At 41.6% G+C, this 27,020-nt stretch overlaps 1 protein-coding gene across 3 annotated transcripts; it reads left to right on the top strand.

Annotated features, from left to right (window-relative positions):
- Positions 1-774: 774 nt before the first annotated feature.
- pde7a (phosphodiesterase 7A) lies at positions 775-26,853 on the top strand. Of its 3 annotated transcripts, none has more exons than XM_042510178.1 (12): positions 775-810; positions 17,314-17,374; positions 19,971-20,060; positions 20,669-20,832; positions 21,402-21,465; positions 22,070-22,266; positions 22,878-23,009; positions 23,129-23,220; positions 23,371-23,515; positions 23,610-23,706; positions 23,912-23,992; positions 24,954-26,853. In XM_042510178.1, exons 2-12 carry the CDS (start codon positions 17,368-17,370, stop codon positions 25,223-25,225), a joined length of 1,341 nt encoding a protein of 446 aa, XP_042366112.1. In that variant the 5' UTR covers positions 775-810; positions 17,314-17,367; the 3' UTR covers positions 25,226-26,853. The 3 variants fall into 3 exon arrangements, with proteins under 3 accessions (XP_042366112.1, XP_042366111.1, XP_042366110.1); XM_042510177.1 differs by lacking the exon at positions 775-810 and adding an exon at positions 5,878-6,923 and having other exon boundaries at positions 19,974-20,060; XM_042510176.1 differs by lacking the exon at positions 775-810 and adding an exon at positions 5,878-6,923.
- Positions 26,854-27,020: the final 167 nt, after the last annotated feature.

Genomic DNA, 27,020 nt, shown 5'->3' with positions numbered 1-27,020 from the left:
TTTTTCTCTTTTACGCAACGTTTTTTTGGATTATATTGTGAAAGGGTCTGAAGGTACTACCAATGCCACAAAATACACAGATGCTCTCACACACAACCACACACATAAAGGTCTACAAGCTCATAAGCAAGATAAAAGTGTATATGGGACAAGAATAGGCAGCAGAGCAAAGGGTGCCATCTGTTCTCCTGTATGAATATTTCAGTTAGGTGGAAGTCATATTGTATTCATACAGATGGTAAGCAGCCATTGCCAGTGATTTAAAAGGTCTTTGTAAGCATTCTCAGATAATGTGGGCAGTTTTTTTTTCATATTTGTCCTTAAAAGACCCTCTGAAATCAAATTCTTCACTTCAAAACAAGTTTAGAAAAACATGATTTTGGTTAATTAATGGGTGAAATACTGTAGTCTGTAATGATTATGGAGACTTTACAGTATTTGTAGTCTGTTATTTTGATTTAAGATGTATTATGTAGGATGTTTTTCTTTGAAAATATGTATAGACTCATACAGAAGTAATCACTCTTAATCAACACTTATGATCCACTAGAAGTGTGCAGTGTATTCTTTTTTTGCAAAGACTGTCTTCCGCTTGTATTTTCTTATCTGTTTCCTGTCAGCTCTTTATACTTTGGCAATTTTTGGCAGACAAGTGTGCAAAATGTATGATAATGTGGGAAACGAACATGCCTCATCTATTTTTGCTTTTGCATTTTTAGACTAAGCTTCCATGTCCATGTGAACCTGTGAGACTTCATGATGGCGTCTTGTGCGTAGGACATCTGTGGATGCAGACCAGAGTAATCTAAGGTAGTCAACATTTCTTTCCTCAGTTCTGACATCCTTCTGTATCATTACCTGCTAAAAAGAGGCTGGGTAAATTACCATGTACTTCAAATCTAACCAGGCATTACAAAATAATACTACACATTTAAATGAAAGCACAGGTATGTTTACTAGTATAATCACAATTGTTACACCTTTTTTTTAGTCCTGCTTTGTTGTGTATCATCAGTGACGGTGAAGATGACAGTGCCTTTTCCTGCTGGTAGAACGCACCTAAATTTGAAACGTCTTACGGGTCTTACAGTGTGTTCTGGGGACCCTCTGCACTCAGAAAAAAAAAGCCAAACACACAGAATAGATGCTTAGTGCCTCGTCACACTGTTGCCATTTGTAGCATTGCATTATTATGCTGTGCTTCCATTACAAATAATTTTGAAAAAATGCTGGCCTTAGGAAAAAGCTTTTTTGTTTTTTATTTTACATCAGACATGCTGAACCAAGGCCTTTGTTTAACCATGTAAGGCTACCATAAAACAAACGCACACAGTACACAAAAACTCAAAAAGAGATGTACCGAAAAAAAAAAATGCACAATTACACAACAGCTGCATACTGTTTTACTTTAAATGCACCAGTCTAACCACCATACTGGGTAGTCATACTTAACTAGGCAGCACATGGGACCAATATAAGCTCATTCTGGTCACATTTACCAACTGGTAGTTATAATCACAGTAGGGGTTGATCATGCAGAGATACAGTAGTAGGATAGTAGATTTACATGATAAATGTAATGTTAACCCTCTGTTTTGTCAGTCTTTCATCACTGTCATTGACATGTCATTTGATAAGAAAGATGAAATCAAACAGTCAGATTCCCTCTTGGAGTTTTATGTAACACCATCTGCCATACAATGACGTAAAAGAGACGTCAGTCCGGTTTAACAGGCACCGCTGCAGCTCATGGTCATGGGAAACTGAGATGCGCTCAGCACTCAAGTGCCTCTCTTAGCTAGATTTAAACCTCACACCCTGTGCACCATGAGAAATTCAGTCCGCATTGTCTTATCTTTAACACTTTAATTCAAAGTGTAGTGAAGCAGAGTGATTTAAACATCCAGCAGCTGAATGTTTAAACACCAAGAGCCTGCCTACATTAAGCAGGTACCACTGAGGGTACAGTAAACATGCAATATGCTTACATTATTCTAAATATCGTGTGGATGTTTTAACTTGTGGTAGAGACCCTAAGGGACAAAGTTAAACTTAGAAACGTGTAGCGCCAAGTCATCACCAAGTTTTCTTTGATGCACAGACAGTTTGAAGTTTCTGTGGTTCAGTAAATTTGAACACAGTAAAAAATTTCAACATGTACCCATTGAGATAGACCAATTACTATTTTTATCTGGATTTTAGTGCCTCAACAAGAAGTAGTAGACATATCTTGGTAACAAAATGAAATGAATGAAATAGTGCAAATTTATGTTTTTAAAAAATGCATTTGTTTGACCATTTTATAAGATAACACCAGTGCAGTATTAGAGACAGAGAGATTTAACAATAGTCTCCTGCTGAAGTGCTAACTTGTGAGCTCTGTTGTTGCTGCTATCACTATTGTTTTTTAATTTTTCTAATCTAATCATCTTTTTATTTTAATTATTGATGATACTGATGGAAGTAGCATCAGGCTATAGTTTCTACTATGGAGCTGTGATAGTAAAGCCCTCTGGCCTTTAACATAGTAAAAGAGTGCTATCTAGTGGTGGGAAGAGGGCAAGATCTGTCCAGTAGATGTACTCCTGCATAATGGCATCACTGCGGTCTACATCACAAAGAGATTACATTGTTCTTGTGGTTATGCTGTTGCATCTAGAGTTTATGATTCATACTCTTGTCAGTTTGTTTGTGGATGGAAACAAGAGATTTATCTCTTCAGTCACACGAATGAATGAATGAATCTGCAATACATTGTTGTTAACTGGGTCTCAGTAATTAGGTTTAGTACCTCTGGACTTATTTTACACTAGCACTACATACTTGTTCCAAAAACATACATCCAAATCTAGAAATGCTAACTCAAAGTGTTAGCACAAGGCTCCAGGTTTGCATCATCTTATTTTTACTTGTTGGGCCCTATATAGAGCACTTGCCCCTATATTTGATAATATAGACCTAATATCATTTTCACTGAACAATTAATACTTTATGATTACAAACCAAGAACCCTACTCTTGATAAACTGTAATTAACTTCAAATGTGCTTTAATTGATTTTCATCCTACATGCACACTGTCCTTGTAAGCGCTCTAATTCCCCACAAGGTGGCTCTAAATACACACAATACATTTTTTAATGCGCCTGTAATGGCATCCAGTAAACAAGAATAGCTTATTATAAAAAATGCTGTTTATTTTCTCTAGTTCAATCTGATGGTAAGGGCAAGTCTATTTAAATATGATCAAGACAACAGGCGCAAATGTGTTAGAGAGTAATTAAAGGAGGATGTGCAATTGCATGAAATGTAACATTTTTGATGTCTGTATGCACGTGTACACGTGTGTGTTGATGGTGTGTTTGTTTAAAGATGCATATATAGAGTTTGTGTGTCAAAGAGCATTAAAGGTGTAAAACTGCTGCGTAGGCAATTAAGCAATAGGCCATGAGTCCTGTAATACCCGCAGTGTTGTAAGAGGGAACAGGTAAATCAATTAGAGATACCATGGCGGATTGCAATGTGTCTCCAGAGACCTCTCAGCAGAAATAGAGTCAGTCCAAAGGAGCACTAGGGGCCTCACAAGCAGATACAGTACCTGTGACCTCAGGGGGAATCAGCAGGTATGCAGCTCACCTGTCTTAGGAAAGCTCCTGAGGCTGATGCTAGAGTAGTTAAACACAGCTGCTATGCTGCAAAGGTGTGTGTCTGTTCATGGTGTGTGTTAGTTTACATGGTGTGTGTTAAATTTGCGTGCACGCGGCAGAAAAGACAAGGCCTGTGGAAGAAATTAATTAACAGAAATATCTTCCAAATACTTTTCCCTTGTGTACACTTAGAGGAGTGAGTGTAATATATGTGCTGTCCTGTGCACAGGTGATGTGCCATTGACGTAGTCATATGGCACATTGACGTAGTCATATGGCACATCAGGCAGTTTCATAGTTGTCTGGCAACAACAGGTTTGTAAATTGTTAATGTAAAAGCAGAATCGCCCGTGTGTGGTCGACCTCTGATCTGTTTGCAGCGAATACTTTTAAAAATCAACATGTGACATGTTAGTCATTTACGCCAACACTTAAGGAAAAGTAGCAGTGAACATCAAATCACATGGTTTTAGAGTGTTTGCAGCAAGGTGTTAGACCATGCAAGGTGGAAAGTTATTAATTGGAAGTTGTCATTTTTCACCTGATTGTACTTCTTTAAATGACAAAAATCAGTTTTTTTTACTTTCACTGTGTTACATCAACTGATCGTAAAGCATTCTACTCAGGCTTGCAGGGACAAATGCTGCAGACAAAGCAACAGTTATAGCTAATTTAGTTAAGCTTGACTCATCTTCTTTACCCGCAAAACAAATTATATTTAAAATTCTCTAAAGATTTCCACTACTTTGGCAGAATTTGTGTGGTAGGGCATAAATTATTAAATGGCTTCAGTAAAACTACATCATTTTCCTCTTAGATGATCAAATATGTAACTAACCATGCATTCATGTGATGCTGGAATGATCATGAAAATTAGTTACTGACTTGGAAGATTCTCATAAACACCCCATTAGTTTACGTTATATATGCAAAAACATGGCAGACAAAAGGAAATGTGAAGTTGATAATAAAGAACTTATCAATTCTCATATTGGAATTTGTATTGTGGTACTAGCGTGTAACTGCTGGTTGCTGCCTATGTGGAGTGACCTAGATTAGTAAAAAAAAATATTCATCAGCAATAGTTGGGTAAGGCATTATTATAGTAGTTTTAGGGATGTACTGGTGCAGCAACAAGTGCAGGAAAAAATGACCTTGTAATATCAAGCTTTAAATGCTTTGAGCAATGCACATTTTCTTTGTAGTGTCCCTGTTATTTCCACATTACAACTTAAAGATCATGAGATCAGAAGAACCACATCCGAACTCGGGAAATAGGACCATCGGAGCAGCTTGTGAATGCAGCCTGTGTAAATTCCATTTAGTACTTTCCAATACAAGTATTTCACTTCAAATAAAACTGAAGTTACATCACAGTGTACCTCTACTTGTACTGGCTATTCTAGTACTCTTTCCAAACCCTGCTACTGTCTACAACACATTTGTTGTTGTTTTGCAGTGTTGCCGTAGTTGCCTGGAAAAGATGCAGGACCTCTTTGTGGGGGGTATGACTGTGGGGGACTGCATTCAGACCCATGGAAATGGGGAGAGGATTATGCCTCCACTGGCACTGGGCCTGACTGTTGCCATGGCACATCCATTGTCCCCCAGCACATGGGCATGGCACAGAAACCTCCAGTTAAAATGTTCATGTGCCGAGCTGTTTGTGCCGTGTGTTTTTCATTAGCAGCTGCACCTTATCAAGCAAAAACAAAGGTCCACTAATTTACAGGCATTTGGTGCAGACAGATAAACCTTAATAATGCACGCAGACTATAAAATAAGTAACCCACAAGCTACTTTACAAAGCAATCAGCATGTGTCTTGAGTCACCACAAGCAGTCATATGGAGCAAATTGCCTCAGGCTGACGGAGCTGCAACATTTTACTGTATTTCCTCGGCAGTATTTCAAACTCCCGGTGAGTCTCAGTTCCCAAGTAGTATGAGTCATGAGAGGAAGGTAATCACAGGCAATGATGTGGACCGCTGCAGGGCAAGCCCCGTTGTGGAGGAATACCCTTGAGAAAGTCCACGCCGTTTGCAAACGACTGCTCATATAGGTCTTGGGATCGCCCTGGCCGCATAGCCAATCGTGTATTTCGGTATATACGTCCTGAGCGCGTTTGCCCAATCAACAGTGAGGTTATACTAGCAGCCTCGATGCCATTGGTTTATCTTAGACAAGGGCGTTTTTTGCTCGCTCCAACAGCACCATCTCTGGCAGGTGGTGTGTGCTTTAAAACCATACAGTAGGCTAATGTTTAGGACGGTAGATAGGTAGTTATAGGGAAATAAACACACCGTAGGCTGTTAATTTGTCGTCTTTTGGTTGGTAGTTTTGCGTTACCTGCCATTACGTTTCCTTTAAAGCCACCGGAATCGCAGTGAATGAGATGAACGTCGGGGTTCCCCTCTCTGAGCCAGACACTTTGTGCTTTACGGTCAGCGGTGAATTAGACAACTGCTCCCTCATCATGCAGCTTCTGAAAAAAGACGGAAAAGCCCTACATGTTGATGATATTTCGCCGGTGTAAGTCCGAATGAGAGAAAAACCTCCCGGCCGCGGCTGACGAGGTCTCACATCCTGGAGCTGCCTCACCTCATCCGCCGGTGTTGCATACAATATGATATGTTGATGACATTTTTTGGAAGTGGTCGTGCCTTTTGTTTTCATTTCGGGATATGTGTTATGCGGATCTGTGAACGCCACGAAAGGCAAATGAGCGGACGTTTTTTTCTGCTTTGAAAATGAGGAAGCGTTTTCATAAAGACACAGAAAATGGCAAGAAGGTCTCGTCGTCCGTGGGCCCGGATTTGAGTAAAATGAGAAGGAAAGGAGCAAATGCAACAGCAGCATGATTTTCTTCCTACAGAATGACAGCAAAGGAGGTAAAACAGTGGAGGTAGAGAAGACGCAGCATCAATGAAGGCGATCTGGACAAGTTTTGAGTCGCTCATAATGAACAGAAATACTTTGCAGCTCGATAGCAGATCGTTTCCACAATATTGACATATTTTTTCGGCTTTGGGATATTTTCTAATTCACCAGTCATCTGTTTTCGCATTGCATTTGTTATCTTTTTCATTATATATTTTGATTTTTTTATACTTTTGATCCGGATCCAGCCCTGACTATTCAATGGAAGTATGTTATCAGCTGCCGGTTTTGCCTCTAGACAGGCCGGTTCCCAAGCATGTCCTCAGCCGGAGGGGAGCCATTAGTTTCAGCTCCAGCTCTTCTCTCTTCGGGGCTCCTGATCCGAGACAGCTGTCACAGGTAAATCATTAAAAATCTCTATTATTTTAACATTTAGTCATTGTTGGGTTTGGCTCTGGGGATCACACGGGCCTTAAAACCAGCACCCTTTTTAACAAATACATGAATAATCCACAGGAATCTTGCAGGTGGTTGTTGGATATCTAGGCCCTAACACGCATAGTGAGCACTCACTTGGACAGACGCACACAACATTTTCTTATCTCTTAGTTCTCAACCTAAAACCACTTTGCATTTGTGCATGTTGCCCACAGATAAAGGCCCTCTTGGCTTACACTTTAGCCAGCGCTAGCAGTGTGATGCCTAAAGTATACCAGTTTACTCCTGGGACTTGCTACATTTGGCAGAAGGAGCGTGCCACACTGTTATTTGTGTTAACAGCCCTTGACACATTGACAGAAGAAACATAAATCATTGAGTCATGCTTGAACTTCCTGCTTTCTCAGTGTCTTGAACTCTTGAAACTGTGCTTCTCTTAGACCTGCTTCTTTATTTTCTGCTCTGCGCTGAAAGAAAAGAAAAGGTAGCAGTCTTTATGTTGTTGGGTCACGTTTTGCTAGAGTCCATAGAAAAAAAACTGGAACAGCAATATAATGCATCACCAATGCATTAGCCAAGTATTGAGTCACTCTTGTGTGTAAGCATGTGTCTCAGATGATCTGCCTTGCCAACTACACATGCTTAACAAACTGTAGCACACCTGTGCCTGCAACCTCAGTTCAGAGAAAAGTTGCACATCAAGTCACGAGTCAGTGATCTCCTTTCTTTGCAGCGTTACAGTTTTCAGAATGGCTAAACAGCCTTATCATTGCTTCACTGGTTTAGCACAAAAGCAGCATGGTGTCTTTTCATCTCTTCGGGTCATGTCCTGCTAGTTGGTCATGAACAGAAAGTCCCACGACATTGCATGGCATCTCCCAACACATTAACTAAGCATTAAGTCACTGTCTTTGACTCTGAGAGCCTTCTCTTCAATGGGCTGTCCATTAGTGCTTTGTACAAGACACTGCTCCACATAACCACCCATGTGTGTCCTCTTTGAACCTACCACACCATCACAGTTCCCTCAAAGACTGATGCATAGCCTTGGCTATCAAAGGCCCGCAATGTTGCTCGTCCTCGGTGTTTTTTTTTTGTTTATTAGTGTTTTTGACAGATGTCGTCATAAATTATTGGATAAGACTTTTCTGTCCATCCATTCAGTCCATACTTTAAGTTATTATGCTACCACTCCATTATAACGCTCTATGTTAGTGAGAAAAACTTGTAATAGTAATCCGAGAGCCTGAAGCTATCCTGCTCCTTGGTGGATCCTGGACCTTGCTTCTCAGGCTGCAGTCCAAAGGAGGGATCCTTGGAGCGGTCCCAAAACCTCTGGAGAAAACCCATCTCAGCATAATGCTGCATTGCTCACCCTCTGCATACAAACACAAGCGTAATGCTATTGTGTCTCTTGGTTGGGTTTATCAGTGGATTTCTCAAGTGGGCCAGAGTTCATTTTCAATCGGCAGGTGTGAGCTGTGGTGTAATTGTTCTCCTTTGTTGTAAAAAAAGGGGTCATTTGCACCAAACACTGCACTTTGGAGTGATAAGTGAGTTTACAGTGAAACAATAATGATCTGCATGTCAATCTTGTGGAGATGTTAAATTACACAATTTATACAAATGTTTTTGTGCAAAAACAAGACTTCAACATAAAGACCTGCTGACATACTCATTTGTCTTTTTTTTTCTCCCTAAACAGTAGCAGCTTTGGGTGAACATGCATACACGCACACAGTGTGTCACTCAGCCTTTGTCACAGAGCAATTACACTTCTACAAATATTGTGTTTCGGCCCTATTTATGACCATAAGGGTGCATTTGTCCTTGGTGGCTGCTGTGTTTTTGTGTGTGGTTCCACAGGCCTGTTGTTTGTGGAAGCAGTTCTGGACTACCATTGCAGAAAGAGGCAGTTAGGCATGTGCCTGGGCTCTGTGGGCAGTGGTTTGGCTTGCTGCCAGACTCACAGATGGCCGGAGTCTCAGTCTCTTTTCTTTCTCTGGCTATCTTGTTCCGCACACTCACAGGCTCCCTCTCTTTCTTTCTCTTTCTCCCTCTAACCCCCCTCCCCTTTCCTCGCAGATGAAGACATTTCCTCTTGTAAACAGAGGACGAAAGAGTAGGGTCGAAGACACGACAGAGTCTCAGAAGAATATGTCACTCTGTGGTCGTGGAATGCTTATGATTGGGTGTAAATATGCGGCTGAAGAGGCGTTGAAAACAGCAACGGCTTTAAACAAATGGGCTCATTTATCTAATACAATGCCTTTATTGTTTTTATTACAATGTGTGTTGGTTGCTTGTTAAGTAATTCCTAAAAGTGAGGTGGAAGATGTTTTGAATTTCCCTTGTATATAGTGATGCATGCTGGTCCTCTCTGGCTTCTCTGGAGTGAAGGGTAAACACAGGACTGAGGAAGATTAGATTGGTGCAGAATGAAAGGAGCAGGAGTACAGGGCAAGTAGTAGGACACATGAAAGGGTCATGTGGTTCCCATCTAAAACAAAAACACATAGAGTTACCTTGGCTTTACCGCACTCATTTCAGAGATGTTAGACATGGCAGCACTTAAGTTTCTATACCATGCTGCTGGCGGTCATGATTTGTTACTAGTAAACCATTCACAATCATGGTTTTGATGAGGCTGTGTAATTGACATTTTAAAAAAGGGGAAAAACATCCAGCAAAGGTCAATAAACAGATGCACAGAATTGATGAGGCCTGAGCATTCATATGGCTTGTGGTGATAATGGGAGGAAAGCAGCTTAGACTGGAAAAGCTGATCTGCGTTCAGCTGAGTCCATCATATCACATTCAGAGATATCATCAAGAGTATGTTGGCCACTGACCCCAGATCGACTCCTTCTCTTTTCAGATGTTTAAGGACAGGAGATGATAATAGGCCTGTGTGCGTGGAGGGAGATGGCGCTTCTTGTTTCATCCACACTATGGATGTTTCTGTGCAGAGCGTGATAAGAGAAGAACGCATATCTGAGGGAGTTACTTTGTTGATTTTAACTGAACCGATAAGTTTTTTTTCTGCGCATTGCCATCTGATTGACGTAGTTTCAGGATGTGGTAAGAATGCTGAAGGAGCTGTTCAGACACTGAGCCTGGTGTTTCACAACCTTTCACAAAACCTTAACCCTCTCCCTGCCAATGTTTGGTTTTCTGCGAAATTTGCATGAAAGAGCTGGAATGCATGGTAGTGTTTACTAAAATAGGATTTGTAGTATTTAGTAAATAAACAGGAGTCAAACCTCATATCCTGTCTTCATGGATACACCCCCCTCCCCGCTTGTTTCTCTGTCTGTCTCTCACTGAAAGGGGCCCCTCTTATCACATGACCGTTCTGTTTTTGTGCTGCAGTGTTGAGTGCAATCAGCCGTGAGATTGTGGCTCCATACATCAACATACTAACGGACACAATGTCAGGAGCCAGCTGCTTTTGCTGAATGTTATTCATATCTGCTGTAGTCCTATCGGCATGTGAGATGAGCCCATAAAAAAAGACAGAGTTTATTAACTAATGTTACTAGTTTTAAACACCAAATAGTTTTCCACAGGCGCACTGAGTTTTGTTTGCTCTCCTCAGAAGGTAAAGGGGGGAGCATTAAGCTGGCCCAGAGAAGCAATTAGAGCCTGAGGATGATGTTTTAGATGAATGAAATTCCTGCACAGGGTTGACAGCCAGTGAGAATATGAAGCAAGTTTCACTCTTCCCCCACCCATTAACTCTACTTGTGTCATAAAAAAGCACATTTATACAAGGCCCCTTGAAGCTCTCTGTGTAAAGACGGCTTAAATCATTTTAAGACACTTAACTCACCAGTAAAAAAAAAAAACAACCCATCATCGGACGCAGTTATATTACTGCTCGACAAGCACGCTGCTTTGTTCTTTGGCTACAACACTGCTCTGTCATTCGCCAGTGAAGGCACCGGGCCAATTCACCCCAGGCCTCCCTTCAAACCAACAGCCCTCTCTCAAAAACTCACTGCAGCTGGAGTGTGTCAGAGTGGACAGTGTTCTCATAAAACACTTACAACAGGTAGACTCCATCTAGGGCTTTTGTGTATGCAATGGCTGCTGCACACACACACACACACACACACACTCTCACTCCAAACCTGTCCGCATTTATGGCCTAGCACTCGGTTACTGGAATGTGCCGTCCCACACAGCAGAGCGCTGCAAGAGGTCATAACTCAGAAGGAAGCTTTCAGTTTATGAAACCGTGCAGAGTCCAGCTGCTTTTATCTTGGGTATTAACGTGCGTGTGTGTTTGTGTGCGTGCACTGCTTTGTTTCTGATATGTCAGTTTATAGGAATACTGCTAGCTTCCTCATTTGCTTGGTCGTAGCTGACTATGCAATAGGCTTGTCATCAGCTGAAACCCAATTTTAAAACTAAAGGATATCATAAAGGCAGTGTGAGAATGCTGTATTGTGCACTGGACCGGTCAATGCCATTCAGAAGGCTCAATCACAATGCTATTACGACAAGAGAGCATGTTTGGAAAAAAAAAAAACAGATGAGTTTTGAATTTGAATCCTTGTAACTCAGCCACTTCTTTTTGGTTTAAACATGTGCACATGCACAGAATACATTAATCTGTCTACTTTGAGCAAATATTGCTATATCAGCATCTGTTTAACTGAAGGAGTCAGAAACTGACAAACACTGAAGACCTGGAGTTCGTCACACAGTGTGGCGTTTTGACATCATGTCACCTCCTGACCTCAGAAACCTGAATGCTGTGACCCCAGGCAGCAAGACTAAGCCGAGATAAGAAACAGAGCCGTATGTAAACGAGCTCACGTGGAATTGCAGGGAGCACAATGGGCAGACTGTTGTGCTAGCAGTAAACTCCAAACAAAACTGAATTTCGTTTGTTCTCAGACTGCTGTGAGCAAACACCCAACCGGCTGCAACTCCAGGTGTTTTGTTAAAGGCACCCCAAGTATGTTTCCCAAAAATAACTATGAAGTTTCGGTTAATTTGTAAAGCTTTACGAAAGTAAACAAAAAAAAAAAAGTGGCCTGTAAGTAATGTTGGACATTGTTAAGCAGTTAAATGCTCATTCACACGAGTACATTTGCAAAATCCAGGTGGCAGAATAAGATAAGGTTTGTATAAGCACTTATCTATGCACTAGTGAACTTCAACTGTCACTTGATTTGTACGGCTCAAGAGAGGTATTTACAAAAGCCTTGAAATATTTCTAGATGTTTAAAAAAAGTTATCACTGTCCAGGATCTGTCAAAGATGGATGGTGACTTTGTTCCTTAATAGCCCAGTGAATCAAATTTCACACTGTATACTCCAGTTTTGCATGAATCTTTAGTTAAAAAAAAAGCCATAGACTAACAGATTGGTAGAAATTTTAATCCTTGCCTTGTTTGTTGCTGGAGACTTTGGGTCAAATGCAAACTGGCAACCAGCACAGCTCAGCAGTGATGCCAAAGCACAGGTCTCTAAAGCTGTAATTTCTCTATTAGCCACTAGATGCCAAGAACCCTGTATTAAAGTCACAGAAAAAACATCTTTAAATGCAAAGTTGATGCGTTCTTCTCAGTAACTGTATATAAATACAGACATTGATACAACTCCTGGGATTTGGGATATTTTGTGCATGACTTGCCCACCATACTGACACATCAGTCCACGATCAGCCCCCTTTGCCCTTTGACCTGGAAGCGGAAACCCTAATGAAAATACTAGACGGTATTTAGCTAGCTATGAAGTATTAGGTTAAAAGAGAAGCGGTGAAGGTTAGGTCAGTGTCATTACATATGAGGTCAATCACATCTTCATGAATATTTGAATATTAAAGTGGATTATTCCAAGTTAGGCTTCATATTTGTTCACTACAATGTTGCGTTTTTGCAGGCTTTAGGATTTGTCTTGTACTTGTGGTGGGTGTGGTATGCTACTCTACATGTCTCAAATTTTGGCTTCATTTGTGTGCAATGGGAGAAAGTCCCTCATTTTTATATACAGTTTATAATTTTTCCGGTCATCAACTTTTATAATTGACAAAGCTGAGGATAAGGAGTAAACCCACATCCAAGCATTAAACTATTAATGATTTTGCTGCTGTTTTAATCCATGTTTTTCTTCATTCACCCTGTTACACACCTGTGATCGACCACAATCAAAACCTACGTATGTGCACTGTATCACTCATGTTTCCAGGCAGAGCGTTGAGATCCCTCCCAGACTGTGCCTATTGCCAGCACCTCTATATTTTGCTAAATTTAGGCTTGAAACACAAATTAAAAGCTTAAGAAAATGTCCAAATCAACAAAGTAACCAAGTCAGTACCACCTGCAGCTGTTTCATAGTTAAACCTTTCCAGTAACTAGTATCTGTAGAAGGCTGTTATTACTCAGAGGCTGTACAAAGCTGTAGTTTCTTGCATAAAGGAAACTAATTGAGCTGGTTGGTTTGCTGTGGCGTCAACTTAGCGTGCACCACCACTGCTGGTATACATTCCTCATGTTTCATATTATTAAAGTTTGTGATAAGCGAGTGCAAATTGAACTGATTTTTAAGGTAACTTTAATTAGTGAATTTCCCATCTCCGACAATAAGTTCAGTTCCTGCCTTTGACATCCAGCATCTTTCTCTCTCCCTTATTTCCCATCACCCTCAGCTGTGAGGCATGAATGCCAAAAACACAGAGCTCTCAACGGGGCTCAGGTTCATTTCGGACCATGACAAGACCATGGATATATGGTTTTGTGTGTGTTGGCACCACAAGGTGTGGCAGGGGTGTGTGTTGTGGGCAGCCCAATTCAAGGGTAAAACGTGACTTTCCCCTCCGTTCACAGTGGGAATGTGACATTGACAAAGTGTTTGCGCTGCCGCCTCCTTCTTACCAGCTCACAAGGGACCAAATGCCAATGTCCACTTAAGTGCCAAGTGGTGGCTGGCCCTGTGTGAGTGTGTGTGTGTGTGTGTTTGCAGCAAGCTCTGGCCAAAAGGTTTGTTTGGGCAAGTGTTGGCAGGGCTGGTCACTCTTTCATTCCCAGCCCTAGAGCCAGTATTATACAGTTCCCACGCACGTTAGAGCCGATACCAATGGCCTTACACACACACACACACACACACACACACACACACACACACACACAGAGCCCATGCATATATACACACAATCTATAATATTCACACTAACCACTGGTGCTGTGTGTAAACACAGAGGCCTGTTGACACTAAAATACAGCTTTGCAGATTACCCGCCCTGAGTCAAGCTGTTTGCTAGCCGGTAAAATATTAGCTTTGGATTGGCGGCTGTCATGAGCTTAGAGGACAGACAGTGTCAGGTGTGTATGTGTGTGTGTGAAGGAGATTCATAGTAATCCTGAGGATATGAAGTAATGAGTATACAAGCATGCACATTTGTGTTTGCATGTGTTTGCATGTGTTTGCGGTGTGGCCAGTTGACGGCTGTCATGAAATGGCCAGCCATGCAGGCTCCCTGTGGAATGGGTAACCCTAGACAAGAGAAGCCCCAGCAAGGAGAGTGGATAGTCGGCCTGGGGGGGAGCTAGGATGTGTGGAGTGCATAGAGAGGTGAGACAACACCTCAGTGTAGCCTGGAGCAGCTGTCTGTCGACAGAGCAAATATGCAGTTACCACAGTCATACCCACTACAACTGCAGCTGCAGTGATCTGAAGCTGCAGCTGGCTCCTGGTGTGGGATACTGTTGACACAGGGGTTTTTGTTGGTAATTGATATGCTGATATATAACAACTTATTTGGGGGCCAATATTTGATATCGATGTATCCAAGTTTTTTCACCTAATTTTAGTGATCATCATGTCTCTTCTGTAGTGGCATCAGCATTATATTATGCATACTCTTATGGTGATGGCCCACCAGCAGATGGAGACATGAAATCCAATACTTTTCAATGTGTAACACTCATTCATTGTGCAAAATACGAAAAATACTTCAACTTAGAGTTGATGTTTTGTACATTTTCACTTTGTCAATAAAAATCAGCATGTTGGCTGGTTCTGATGATATTTCATTTTAAAGCCAATATCAGCTAATACCAATGACATGCTGATATTATCATGCAACCCTGAGATAAAAGAGACAATGTCTTAACTTATTTCAGTGGGATCTTCATCCATATTTTGGTAACTTGTTAGCCTTCCAAGGTCAACAGAAGCACCTTCATTCAAACCAAATCTTGAATTATTTCACAGCAGGCTAGTTGTAACTGTGGCTCCAGAAACCTAAAGAAAATGTTTGTTTCTGGTTTATGTTCCAAAACCATTTTTTGGAGCTCAAATAGCAAAAGGGTTTAATGCAGAACTGGAAACTTTTGGTGCGTGCCTAGCTAGTATAAACAAATTACTTATTCGGAACATGCACATCTGTGTTTCCTGTGCATGTCTCTTACCTAAGGTTTACTCAGAAAAGTATTTTCAAAAGGCAGTTTCAGAGTTTTTAGAATAGAGGTTCTGATCTATAAAACAGTAGTGTCATTAGTTAACTATAGTATTTAACACTCAGTGCGGTATGAGAAGTAAAAATTGCACACCAGTAGGGAATTGCTAAAGTACAGATTTAGCTGTATCGCTTGAACTGGTACACAAATTATTTCAGAAAACTTCTTTTTGGTCTTGAATAATCATGATCACAACATGTAAAATAGATGTTGCGTCAGCTATATTTTGGTAGGACAAGAGCGGCACAGGATAAAGATTACATAGTCTGGGAACACAGCAAATCTGTGAGCTCTCGTTTTATGTGCTCTGATGGATTCATTTGGTCCTCTTCCCATTCAGACAGATTTCCAGCCCATCTGGCCTTGGTCGAGCCAATCACAACCGTTTCAGATGATGACTGATAACTTGTGGATCATTCATGCTTTAGCAAAATATATATGCGATCATTTTTGGCTTGCGTGGCCTCACACCGGGGACAGTACAGCAAATGTAAACCTAGCTTCATAAAGAGGAGCACTGTAGAGGCATTTTAAAAAACAACCAAGATGGTTGCAGCTGATGAGGAAGCTATTTTCAAATTCTGATGGCTCAAACAGCAGAAATTATTCACAAACATACTAATACTACACGATTTTAGTTCATCTCACAGTATAGTCTGTTTACATTTGTTTGTATAGCTCTGCATCATACGTTTTGTTGCTCTGATGGGTTGTTAGTCTATCCAGCTGGGCTCAGAAGCATTTTGGTCTACAGCCACTGATAATTTTTGGTTATCCAACATGAACCAAGAAGTCCCAGATTGATTCACATTTGTGATTTGGTCTAGCGATGTCAGGCTTGTTTACGGTTGTAGCTGTTTGGGCCTCTTCACATTCTTTGAGAAAAGTGATCCTTGATAAGAAACAACAATTTTGGAAGGCATTGAAGGCATTGCCTCAATCCCAACACAAAGGCACAATTTACAAACTACTTTGAGTGGTTTATATTGTTTTTAAGGTGATAAGCATCAACGCTGCTCACAAACACAAACGGTATCACAAACCTCTCCTGTTCACTCCCCATGATGTACATGGGGACATGCTTACTGTTTTTGCCTTGTGTTCAGCCACTTCCTTGTCTTTTCGTGTTTTTGTGTTAATGTAAACTTAAAGATGCTATACAGAGTCATTTTCATGAAAAGACTGTTAGAATAATTTATCAGATACTGTAACCCAGGCTTCGTGTTGACATGTCAAGGGTTGGTTGGCCACGTCTGCCTCGGATATTATTGCCTCTAATGTTGATTCACATTCAAATTCATTCAAATTGCATTCACCTGCTGACGTCAGACTGGAAAAGTTTGGTTTTTTTTAATTTTTGTTTATTTTCAACTGTGTTGAGACAGAGTTTTAAAGGGAAGTCAGAATGTCACAGAAAACTTAGCAGGTGGGGTAGGGACAAATCTATTTGGATGGGACCCAAAGTAATTTCTATTTATGGGAAACTGTGTGCGTGTGCGCGTGTGCAAGTGTTTGTCCATATAACACGTGCATTTCTCACATGACTGATGGCAGTGGTGTAAGAGCCATATCAGGCTGATGATATGGAGCTGGAACATATTTATCAGTGCAGCAGTTTGTGCACACACTCAATCTCACACATGCACATTCTCTCTCTCTCTCACACACACACACACACACACACACAGAGTAGATTAGAACCAATGGTGGCAACGTTCTTTCTTGTTTTTGAGGTGTGTGTTTGGGGGAGATGTTGTTGTTGTTATAGCACCTACATCAATTTTGAGACCTGTTCCATTTTTTATAATAATATAAATGCAACATTATATTTGTATAAGCCTCAGACAGATGTTGATGATGTTTCCTTTTTGCTCGTTCAGAGACGAGGGGCCATCTCCTACGACAGCTCTGACCAGACAGCACTGTACATTCGCATGCTAGGTAAGTGTTTCCCCACTCATAGTGCATACACATGCACTTACACATGCATTTTCAGTAACACACACACATGCAAACAATCTCCAGACATCAGTGGTTTATCTACTCCATGATCATGTTCATTTTTTCATACACAATGGCTTAAAAAGCAGCGAGATGGAAAAAGGATGGAGCAGAAATGGGATGTAGAGATTATGAAGAGATGGGGATGCCCTAGAGTGCATGTCCACTCAATCTCTGGCATTTTGGTAATCTCTCAATCAGAATAGGTTTAGATTGTGTGCATCTGTAGTGTTGAGTGTCTTTAAAGTTTGATCAGGTTTGCCAAGAGTGCAGAATTTTATTTAAACCCTAAACAGACTTCATCGGCAGAGTGTTTTTGTGTTCATGTGTCTGTGTGAACATACTGCATGTGTATGTGCGTGTCTACTTGTCCATTGCTGCCCTCAGCAACCCTACCCAGGATAAGCAGTTTAGAAAATGGATGAGAGGATGGAGGGTTCATAGCTCTGTCAGGCAGATGGAGTCAAATGCATCTAGGAGGCAGCCAGAGCAGCTTCCTAATCAATAAGGCTATTGAGGATAATGATGCGATTAGAGCCAGGGTGGACGCCTGACTTTAGTCTACCCCACGCAGATGTGCCCTCACATGCATGCAACTTTTGCCACCTTAATTCATAAATCAGATGTTGTAGCGAGCTTGCAGTGAAAAAGAATGAAAGTAGAATTGCTCACAGTGTTTTCCTGTCAGTGTCGTTCATAGATATCAGATTGCTGCTGGGAAGCACAGTGAGTAGGCAGGGAGCATTAAACAGCAGGGGCAGTTTAGGGCTTACAGTTGAAACCCTGTTTACTATTGCTTTCACATAATATTGCTATACTTTGTTACTCTCCATCTTGATAGTGCCCGTGACTTGACTGCTGCCACGTGCGTCTAGTCACACTAACAGCAATTTATCAAGCTCACTGAAGGAGCTTTAGCTTTTTAATCATTTTACTTGGCCGAGTATGATGGCAGTCTCATACGTCAGGGGCATAAAGCATCTGTGTCTCTAGATTTTATATTAAATTGAGTGTGAGGAGAGGCACGCTAATGCAGACTGGTGTTTGCCTGGGCCAGGGTTCAGTCTGCCAAGTTAATGCTGATGTGCTTTCAAATAGCAGGACTCAGAGCTTTCGCCGCATCAGTTATAATGACATGACCTACATCCACCCCAGAGTGCCAGCACTAATGCACCGCAGGGGAAACATGGACCCCGTGACTCTGAAAACACACTAATCACAAAGGCATACACACACGTGCCGAGCCTTAGCACATGCATCTGCAGATGTGACAGATGTATACGTGGGCATACATACACACACACACACCCCCGAGGAGTGCATGAAATGTAGTGTTCTTTTGGGTCGTAATTTATGTTTTGCACGTGAAATGCAACTGATACGGTTTCACTTTCCACATTCATACCAACAACTTTACAAACAGCTTTTCAAGAATAATGTTGAGCACCGTTATGCCTTGAATTGTAATTCTTAGTTTTTGGTATTTTGATAGGAGCTTGTGTAGTATTCAAACAGCTGTTTGCAAGTAAGTAACATGCTGGTTGGGCGAACACACTTGTGTGACTGCTTTGATTTTAACTCTAATGCACATACGACACAATCAAAAGTGCCATGCTGGAAACATACCATTGCACTGTTTAGCACCTTGATGAGTACACTGTCATATAGAGTCTTGCCGCATATAGAGTGTTGCCTGGAACGACACACTAGCATTTTACTGCATCAGTGTCATAGCACCATCCTGTCACCTCACTACGCTCTCACTGCTCTTGACTGCAGTCTAAAAGCAGGCCGCCCGCCGTCTTTTTGGTCCGAGTCTGGAGCCTGTTCTTGCTCCTCTGCCTGACTACTAAAAACAGTCATAGATGTACTGTAGCTCCCTCTCAGTGGCTCTGAGTACTAATAGTAGAGAAGAATGTCCTGACATGGCATTGCATGCTCAGCTGTTTGATTGACTTGTCTCTCCATTGAATTTTCCCTTCTGGGACATGGGAGTGTGTGTTTGTGCGTGACTGTGCCCGCACATGGATAGTATACACTAGATATGGGTCAAATAGTATTTACAAAATCACATGTTTTTCCTGTTTTAGTTTGTTTGGAGTACTAAAATTATGGGTTTTTACCACATTTTGACAATAGAAAGTTGAAGTCCTGCTTCCTGCAATGCTTAGTATAGGACAGATTATTTCTTAAATGCTATAAAAGGCTGAGGCATAATGCTGAGGCTCTCTGTCAGTTAAAGGTCCAGTGTGTAGGATTTGGGGGTATATTGGCAGTAAAGGAATATAAAATAATATGTATGTTTTTTTTAGTATTGAGCACAAAATATGTGCTTCACATACATTTGCGATTGTCTTATTGTAGTTTTCTGGTCATTGTTGTGTGGTAAAGCCCATCATTGTGGCACTTCAGCAAGATCAATTCCAGTACATAATCAAAAAAAAAGATTTGTAAATACTACTTAGCCTTGCACATTCAGACACGTTTCTTTTCAAGCAGCATGAATCTTGAGGAAATAAGTGCTGATTTCTTCTAGGAGATGTGAGAGTGAGAAGTCAGGTTGGATTTGAACCGGAACGAAGAAGCTCCCACCCGTACCTGTGCATAGACTTCCGAACTCTTCACAGTGAGTATGAATCACAGCGTATTACCATGATTGACTGATGTTTGTGTACTGCTTTCATACAGCATTTCACATGACCATAAAGGCCAAGGTGTGTCTTATTGTAAACTATTTGAGAGGCTGTTTATCAAGGCTTTGTGTATGGGTGTGTGATAAAATAATCTTTTTCACACTCATTGAAACCTTTTTAGAAAACATCAGTTACAGAGAAACGTACGTGTGTGTGTGTGTGTGTGTGTGTGTGTGTGTGTGTGTGTGTGAACATTCTGACCCATAAGTAATCCTACCTCATGCTGACGTGTTTCCGGATCGCAGCCACGGTTTATTCAGACACAGTGCTTTTCTGCGTGAGTGTGTGTGTGTGACAGAGAGACCACTGACAAAGCATGTCTGCTGTGTGATCCCAGACGAAAGGCTTATGAGTGGGCGGCTGTGTCAGCAGCGACTGTTTGTATATCTCTGTGTTGGTGTCCGATCCCCACTGAGTTTATGCTACCCAAACGCTTCTCAGAGCCTAATGAGCTTGTAAAACAAACATTTACCAAAATACATTACATATTTTACATATTATATCTTTGTCAATGTTTTCTTTTGTGTACCTCTGCGTGCAGCACGGCTTGGCTATGGATCCACGTCAACGAGCTCTGCTCCTGAGAGGAGGGTCCACAGACTACTCAGCTTCCAGAGGTACCTGCACTCATCCCGTCTGCTGCGGGGAATCCCCCAACAGATCCCCCTCCACATCCTGGATGAAGACTACACTGGACAGGCCAGAGTATGACACCCTCCTTTATATACTGATACCGTAATAAAGGGCCATTCACACCAAGAACTCTAACAATAGCTACAATTGTAATTTAAGAATCCACACTGAAGAAGAATAATATTCTGTAAGCAGTGGCACCAAGTACACGGTGTGCACTCCAGCTGTGTCGACAGCTTAAGAAAATATTGATGACCTGTTACTGCTTTATGTTGCGCACACAAAAAAACCCCTTTTTTTGTTTTCAAATCAAACTGGCGTGAGATTTAGAACCACAATGCAGTCGGTTCACAATGTTACCTGCAGTGTTCAACATGACTGTCTGTAAATTCAGAAGGATTTTGATTGGTTGTCAGTGTTTCTATCGTTCCTCAAATTAATCTGATATTGCTTGCTATTGTTTTAGTTGTGGTGTGGACTCCGCAGTTCACTTAAGTTAGAATGATTTGAAAAATATATTTATAGTTGTTGTTTTGTTGTAGTTTTAGGCGCGGATGCCCCTTAAGACGAAATGCATCCTCTTTTCCTTTTTCAGACTTCCCATCACTAATTCTTTTCTTCTTATTTCCCCGTTCTTGTAGTGCATGCTGGAAAAAGTCGGGAACTGGAATTTTGACATTTTCCTCTTCGACAGGTTGACAAACGGTACGTGAAATATGATCTGAAATACTGTTCAGAAGTTGTTTCAGAAGTCATAATAACAGAAGAAATGCAGCACTGACATGATCAACCAGCATCAAACCAGCCTCAGATTGAATGTGTTACCTTTGGTGCCATCTATTGGGTGCTTGCAGACACAGGATTTACTGAATGAAAATTAGCTCTATTATTGAATCACTGAATTATATTTTGTACCTCATTGTCAGGTGCTTGTTGTAGAAGATGCAGCAATATATTGTTAATTTTCCAGTGTAGCTGTAATGGAGTTTGGTTACAGGCAATAGGGATGACGAGACAAAGAAAAAAAAACAGCCACAGTGCATCATGCTGTGGTTAGAAAGATGATGAAAAATCCCAACACTGAATAATTATGGAAAGTGTAGAAGAGGTATTTGAGGCAGGTTTAGAAAAATTGGATGCACCAATAAAATCTTTTTTTTTAAAAAAGGAAAATAACTCCTCCAGTGCACTGAGCACAAAAGATTGATGGTATTTTGCATTGCTACAGTGTCTGTCTTCTTTTTAATACAAGCAAAAAGATTCACACAAAAGCAGAATACTCACTCTGATTGATTGTCTTCTTGTCCAGGAAATAGCCTGATCACCCTGACCTTCCACCTGCTGAACCAGTACGGCCTGGTGGAGCTCTTTCAGCTGGACATGGTTAAACTCTGGAGGTTCCTGGTCATGGTCCAGGAGGACTACCACAGTGACAACCCCTACCACAACGCTGTCCATGCTGCAGATGTCACACAGGCCATGTACTGCTATTTGCGGGAACCCATGGTGAGACATGAAAAGTTGCATAAGCATCAAAGTAGGATCGCACTATTAACTGAATATTAATCGTGGTCAAGATTTAGCTTCCCACAATTAAATGAGCACGATTGACTGTGATATTGACATTTATATATGTCCTGCACGCACATAAAACTGTGCTGCATATCAGATCAGACAAAGAAACAGCCTGTCTCCACTTTTAAAGAGATTTTCGCTACATGTGCTCACTGCACCAGTGGCAACCTGTAAAAAACTCCTGAATTTTGTGACTGCAGACGGGCAAACCGAAAATCATCAGTTATCAACCATCATCATCCATTGTTTGGAAGTGTTTTGGCTTTGTGTGAGTGCAAGTCTTATTTTGATGCAAAGATTTGTACATTAGCAGGAAAGTAGCACAGCGTGAAAGTAAAAGCAGTGTTCTGTTCATTTGAATGTCAAAGTGAAGAAACAAATAATAATTGTGATAAATAATAGTGATCTCAATATTGAGCAAAATAGTCATGATTACCATTTTGGCTGTAATCGTACAGTCTCATGACGATGCATAATCTCCAGAACTGGATCTAATGATCAGTCATAACTATCTCTGCGCCCTTGTCTGTTTGTTCATGCAGCTTGCCAAGTGTCTGACCTCCTGTGACATTCTACTGGGACTCCTTGCAGCCGCCACTCATGACTTGGATCATCCCGGGGTCAACCAGCCTTTTCTCATCAAGACTGACCACTATCTAGCTACACTCTATAGGGTAAAAGCACATAACAGTCAGTCTTTATCCCTGACAGAACTTACCTATGACTCCCAAAGTGGAATTCATCATGTGATCGATTAAATGTGTGTTGTGAATTCGCACATTTTTCCCTGCAGAATACCTCAGTTCTGGAAAACCACCACTGGAAGTCAGCAGTGGGCCTGCTCAGAGAGACTGGGCTCTTCTCCCACCTGCCTGCTGAAGACAGGTCAGTGTGACACTGAAATGACACCCAGTGCGCCAAGAAAACTCTGCAACACACTACAGTACAGAGGTTCCACGTTACTCCAGAAATTGAAGATATTTCCAAAGACCTCTCTGCTGAGTTCTCTGTTCTCTCATCTTTCCGACCCTTTAGCCTGAACATGGAGAGGGAGTTGGGCTCCTTAATCCTGGCCACGGACATCAGCAGACAGAATGAGTACCTGTCCAGGTTTCGCAGGCACCTGGACCAGGAGAATCTTTTCTTAAGCAACGGCAGTCACCGTCACTTCATCCTGCAGGTCGGTTACCTTCTCTGCCACACATACACACACAACTTCTGCATCTCAGAAAAACTGTGAACTCTTGATTTGTTTTTATTCCCACTTCGCACAGATGGCTCTGAAGTGTGCAGACATCTCTAACCCCTGCAGACCCTGGGAGCTGAGCAAACAGTGGAGTGAGAAAGTCACAGAGGAGTTCTTCCAACAAGGTTATCATCTTCTCTGCTGCCTGCTCTTACTTTGTTTGTCATTCTCCCTCAGTTATTTATTTTACTCTTTTCTTTGGTTCCATTACGGCTCTTTCTTTGTTCTCTCTGTGTTTGTTCTCTGTAACAAAGTCATTCTTAAGTAGAAGAACATATGATGTCATATAAAATCTTAAATATTGATTTTATTTTTGTCATGTTCTTTTAGGAGACATTGAGAAGAAGCACAAACTTGAAGTCAGCCCACTTTGCGACAGAGAGATCAACACAGTTGGCAACATTCAGATGGGTAAGTAGCCTTGATATATACATAGAAATTGACATTAGAAAATACATTGAACTGTTTGTTGTGGTCATTTAGCTATTACAAAAGGAAATGGTGATTGCTTTTTAGTTTTTATGGTGACAATACGTCAGTACGGCCGTAAAGTGTCACTCTCACTAGTTTGAGAACGTGTTTTTCGCCTGTTTTTACCTTTATTTTCCTTATCAAACACTCACAAAAAAAAAACCAACAGCGCACTGATCCAAATGTCTGTCTTTCATTGAACAAAGAGTAGTGGACCCAGAATAGCTCAGTGCGTAGCTAGTACATGTGTGTGTTTGTGTAGTAAAGCATGCGAGAGAGAGAGTAAATACGACAGGTGGAAAGAGAGTGATCACAGTGGCTTCACGGCTCCTCAAGACCAGCAGAAGTGTCCTGTATCTTCTTAACTGGCTGCTGAGTGGAGCGACTAGGGTTAGCTCTGGAGTGAGTACCAACTCTGGCCCAGGAGAATACAAAGTCTCTGCCGTGCTTTCTGACCACAGTCTGGAAGCCGAAGCAGGTAAAGCTAACACTAACGTTAGCCTTGTTAACTCATTGTAAAACACCCTTTTATCAAACAAAATCAAAATAATACTCCCCAAAACCATCATAGTCATATTTATTCACAGAGGTGGTTGAAGGATAAGCTGGCTCTACGTGGTGTCTCTTTGCCTCTCAGCTGTCCGCTGAGTGGTGAGCTGCAGTAGATCATATTTCAACAAACATGCAATTGATGGCAGCAAAAGAAACGTGAATAACAGTAATGGTATTATTTTTAGATTACGGATTGCATACTGCTTGTTTGGTCAATACTGTAAAACCTCAGTTTCGTGAATTTGCAACTTGTTTAGTTGTTGTTTATTTTTTGCATTCAGCTTTCGCTCAGAACTTGCGCCTAATCTTTAGCCCCAATTTGTATCTGCCGCCTCTTCTCTCCCTTCAGGCTTCATGACATACGTGGCGGAGCCGCTGTTTGCAGAGTGGGCCCGTTTCTCCGACACACGGCTGTCCCAGACCATGCTTGGCCACATGGGGCTGAACAAGGCCAGCTGGGGCGGCCTGCAGCAGGAACAAACCTCTGAAGAGGCGGAGCCCAGCTCAGCCAGCGCCGACACAGAAGATGCTGCCGCTGCCGCTCGAAGAGACAGCAACACAGCTACAGCCGCAGGAGGAACCAGCTCCAAAGAAATACCTCAGGGAAGCAGAGAATCCTGACACTCCTTGTGTGCCCTTTCACCTCAAACTCCCGACTCCGGCCTCAGGGCCGCACCACACACTGGGGGCCGGGTGGGGCGCGCAGCGGCCTGCAGCCCTGCCCCACCTGACCCACACACCTTGTTTATGTTTTGTTGCTTTTGCCTCCCATCTTGATAAACCACTGATTTTATTTAATTTATTTAATTTTTAATTCTTCTTTTTTTGGCATAGAGCAATACATAGATACCTCATTTGGCTACTGCTGTATTTTCTTTAATTTGCTTTGTTTTATTTATTTGTCCACTGTAGTTTTGGCATTACTGACTGAGCACACCACTTTTTTTTTCTGTTGGTGAACCTCAAGGGGAACGCAGTATATGAACTGAAGAAGACATTTTTCTGGTATTTTGAAGTGCCATTTGAAAACAAAGATTTGAAGAATGAACTGAACTGACTGAGACAACTGGAGTATTCAGACGTGAGACCCTCCTGAGACTTTTAAGTAATGCCGCGTTGCATTTGTACTGAAGATTCTTCCTCATGTAAAAACAAAAAAAAAAATGTGACAAGCCCAGTCCTTTTGCTGCCTCTACGAAGACTGTTTACGCATCTCCTTGTTTGTTGTTTCTTTCCCTTGAACTGAAGTGAATCATGTCGGCTCCACGGTTTGCCTTCGAAGCACAGATGTGAAGAACCACTCGTTTGAACTGTCATCCCACTGTTGAAGCCATGAGCAGAACCTTATTCAAACACACCAGATGCCATAAGTAACTCCACCTGTGCTACAATGTGTTTTTGCACTCCCAAATAACGATGGTGTTGGATGTGCAGCTTCGTCTCCAAGACATCTTCAAGAGACCCTGACGGTATTGTAGACATTAGTCCTTTTCTGATGATGTTTCCGAATCTTCCAGTGCTGGTTGAACTCGGGGTAGCTTCCCTCCCAGACTGGAGATCAGTTACTCACTGCACATGCATCTCACCTGGAACTCCACTCCACGCAACTTGACTCGCTCAGGGTTTTGCCAGTCTCTTATTAAGAGGGAGAGGGGGAGGATGTGACTGCGGACGACGCAGGGTTGTTTTTTTTTTCCTGGCGGGGATCTACTGAAGGCGACTCTCCCTCTCTGCAGAATGTCTCTCACAGCCACATGCAACCTAAAGGACTGCTCGATTGATGCCTTATAACTATGCACAAACTATGCTAAGTGACCAAACCAGCTCCTGTTCCCATCAAGTGCATGGTGTGCTTGTCTTTGAATGCACTGTCCAATCCCTTTGCCTTTTTGTTGTGAGGAGCAACTCCAGCTGTCCTTTTTTTGTACGGAAACAAAATGGTCGAGTGACTCTGAACATTCCATTTCTTTGTGTTTGGTTTGTCTACTTTGATTCTGTATAGTGGCACAAATTGTGTTTGTGTTTAAACATTTTGAAAGATAACAGGTGCTTTTCTTACTTTAGCTGATTTGTATTTTGCTGTAAGTGCTGTAAGACTGTTGATAAAACTGTTTACAATTTGTTGCGACAGCCATTTTTGGGAAGACTTCGGTGTCGAGCCAGATTTTGTAAAGGCTTTGCTGTATTGACCTTTTTGATACATGCCTGTTGCAGTTACGATTTGAATAATAAAACCTGTTGTTGACAAAGTTTTGTTTGACTTTCACACAGGCGGTTAGCAGTTAACATTGTACTCTAGCCCAGTGGTTCTCAAACTTTTGTCAATAATGTAACCCTTTTGAAAAAATGTGCGGCATTAGTGTCTGATTTACCAAACAACCTTGTGCATAAACAAACACTGACGTGTTACATTTTA

Source organism: Plectropomus leopardus, chromosome 21, assembly GCF_008729295.1.
Source record: "Plectropomus leopardus isolate mb chromosome 21, YSFRI_Pleo_2.0, whole genome shotgun sequence".
NCBI lineage: Eukaryota > Metazoa > Chordata > Actinopteri > Perciformes > Serranidae > Plectropomus > Plectropomus leopardus.
Note: the sequence above shows the minus strand (reverse complement) of the source record. Positions and strands in the feature narration are given on the sequence as shown.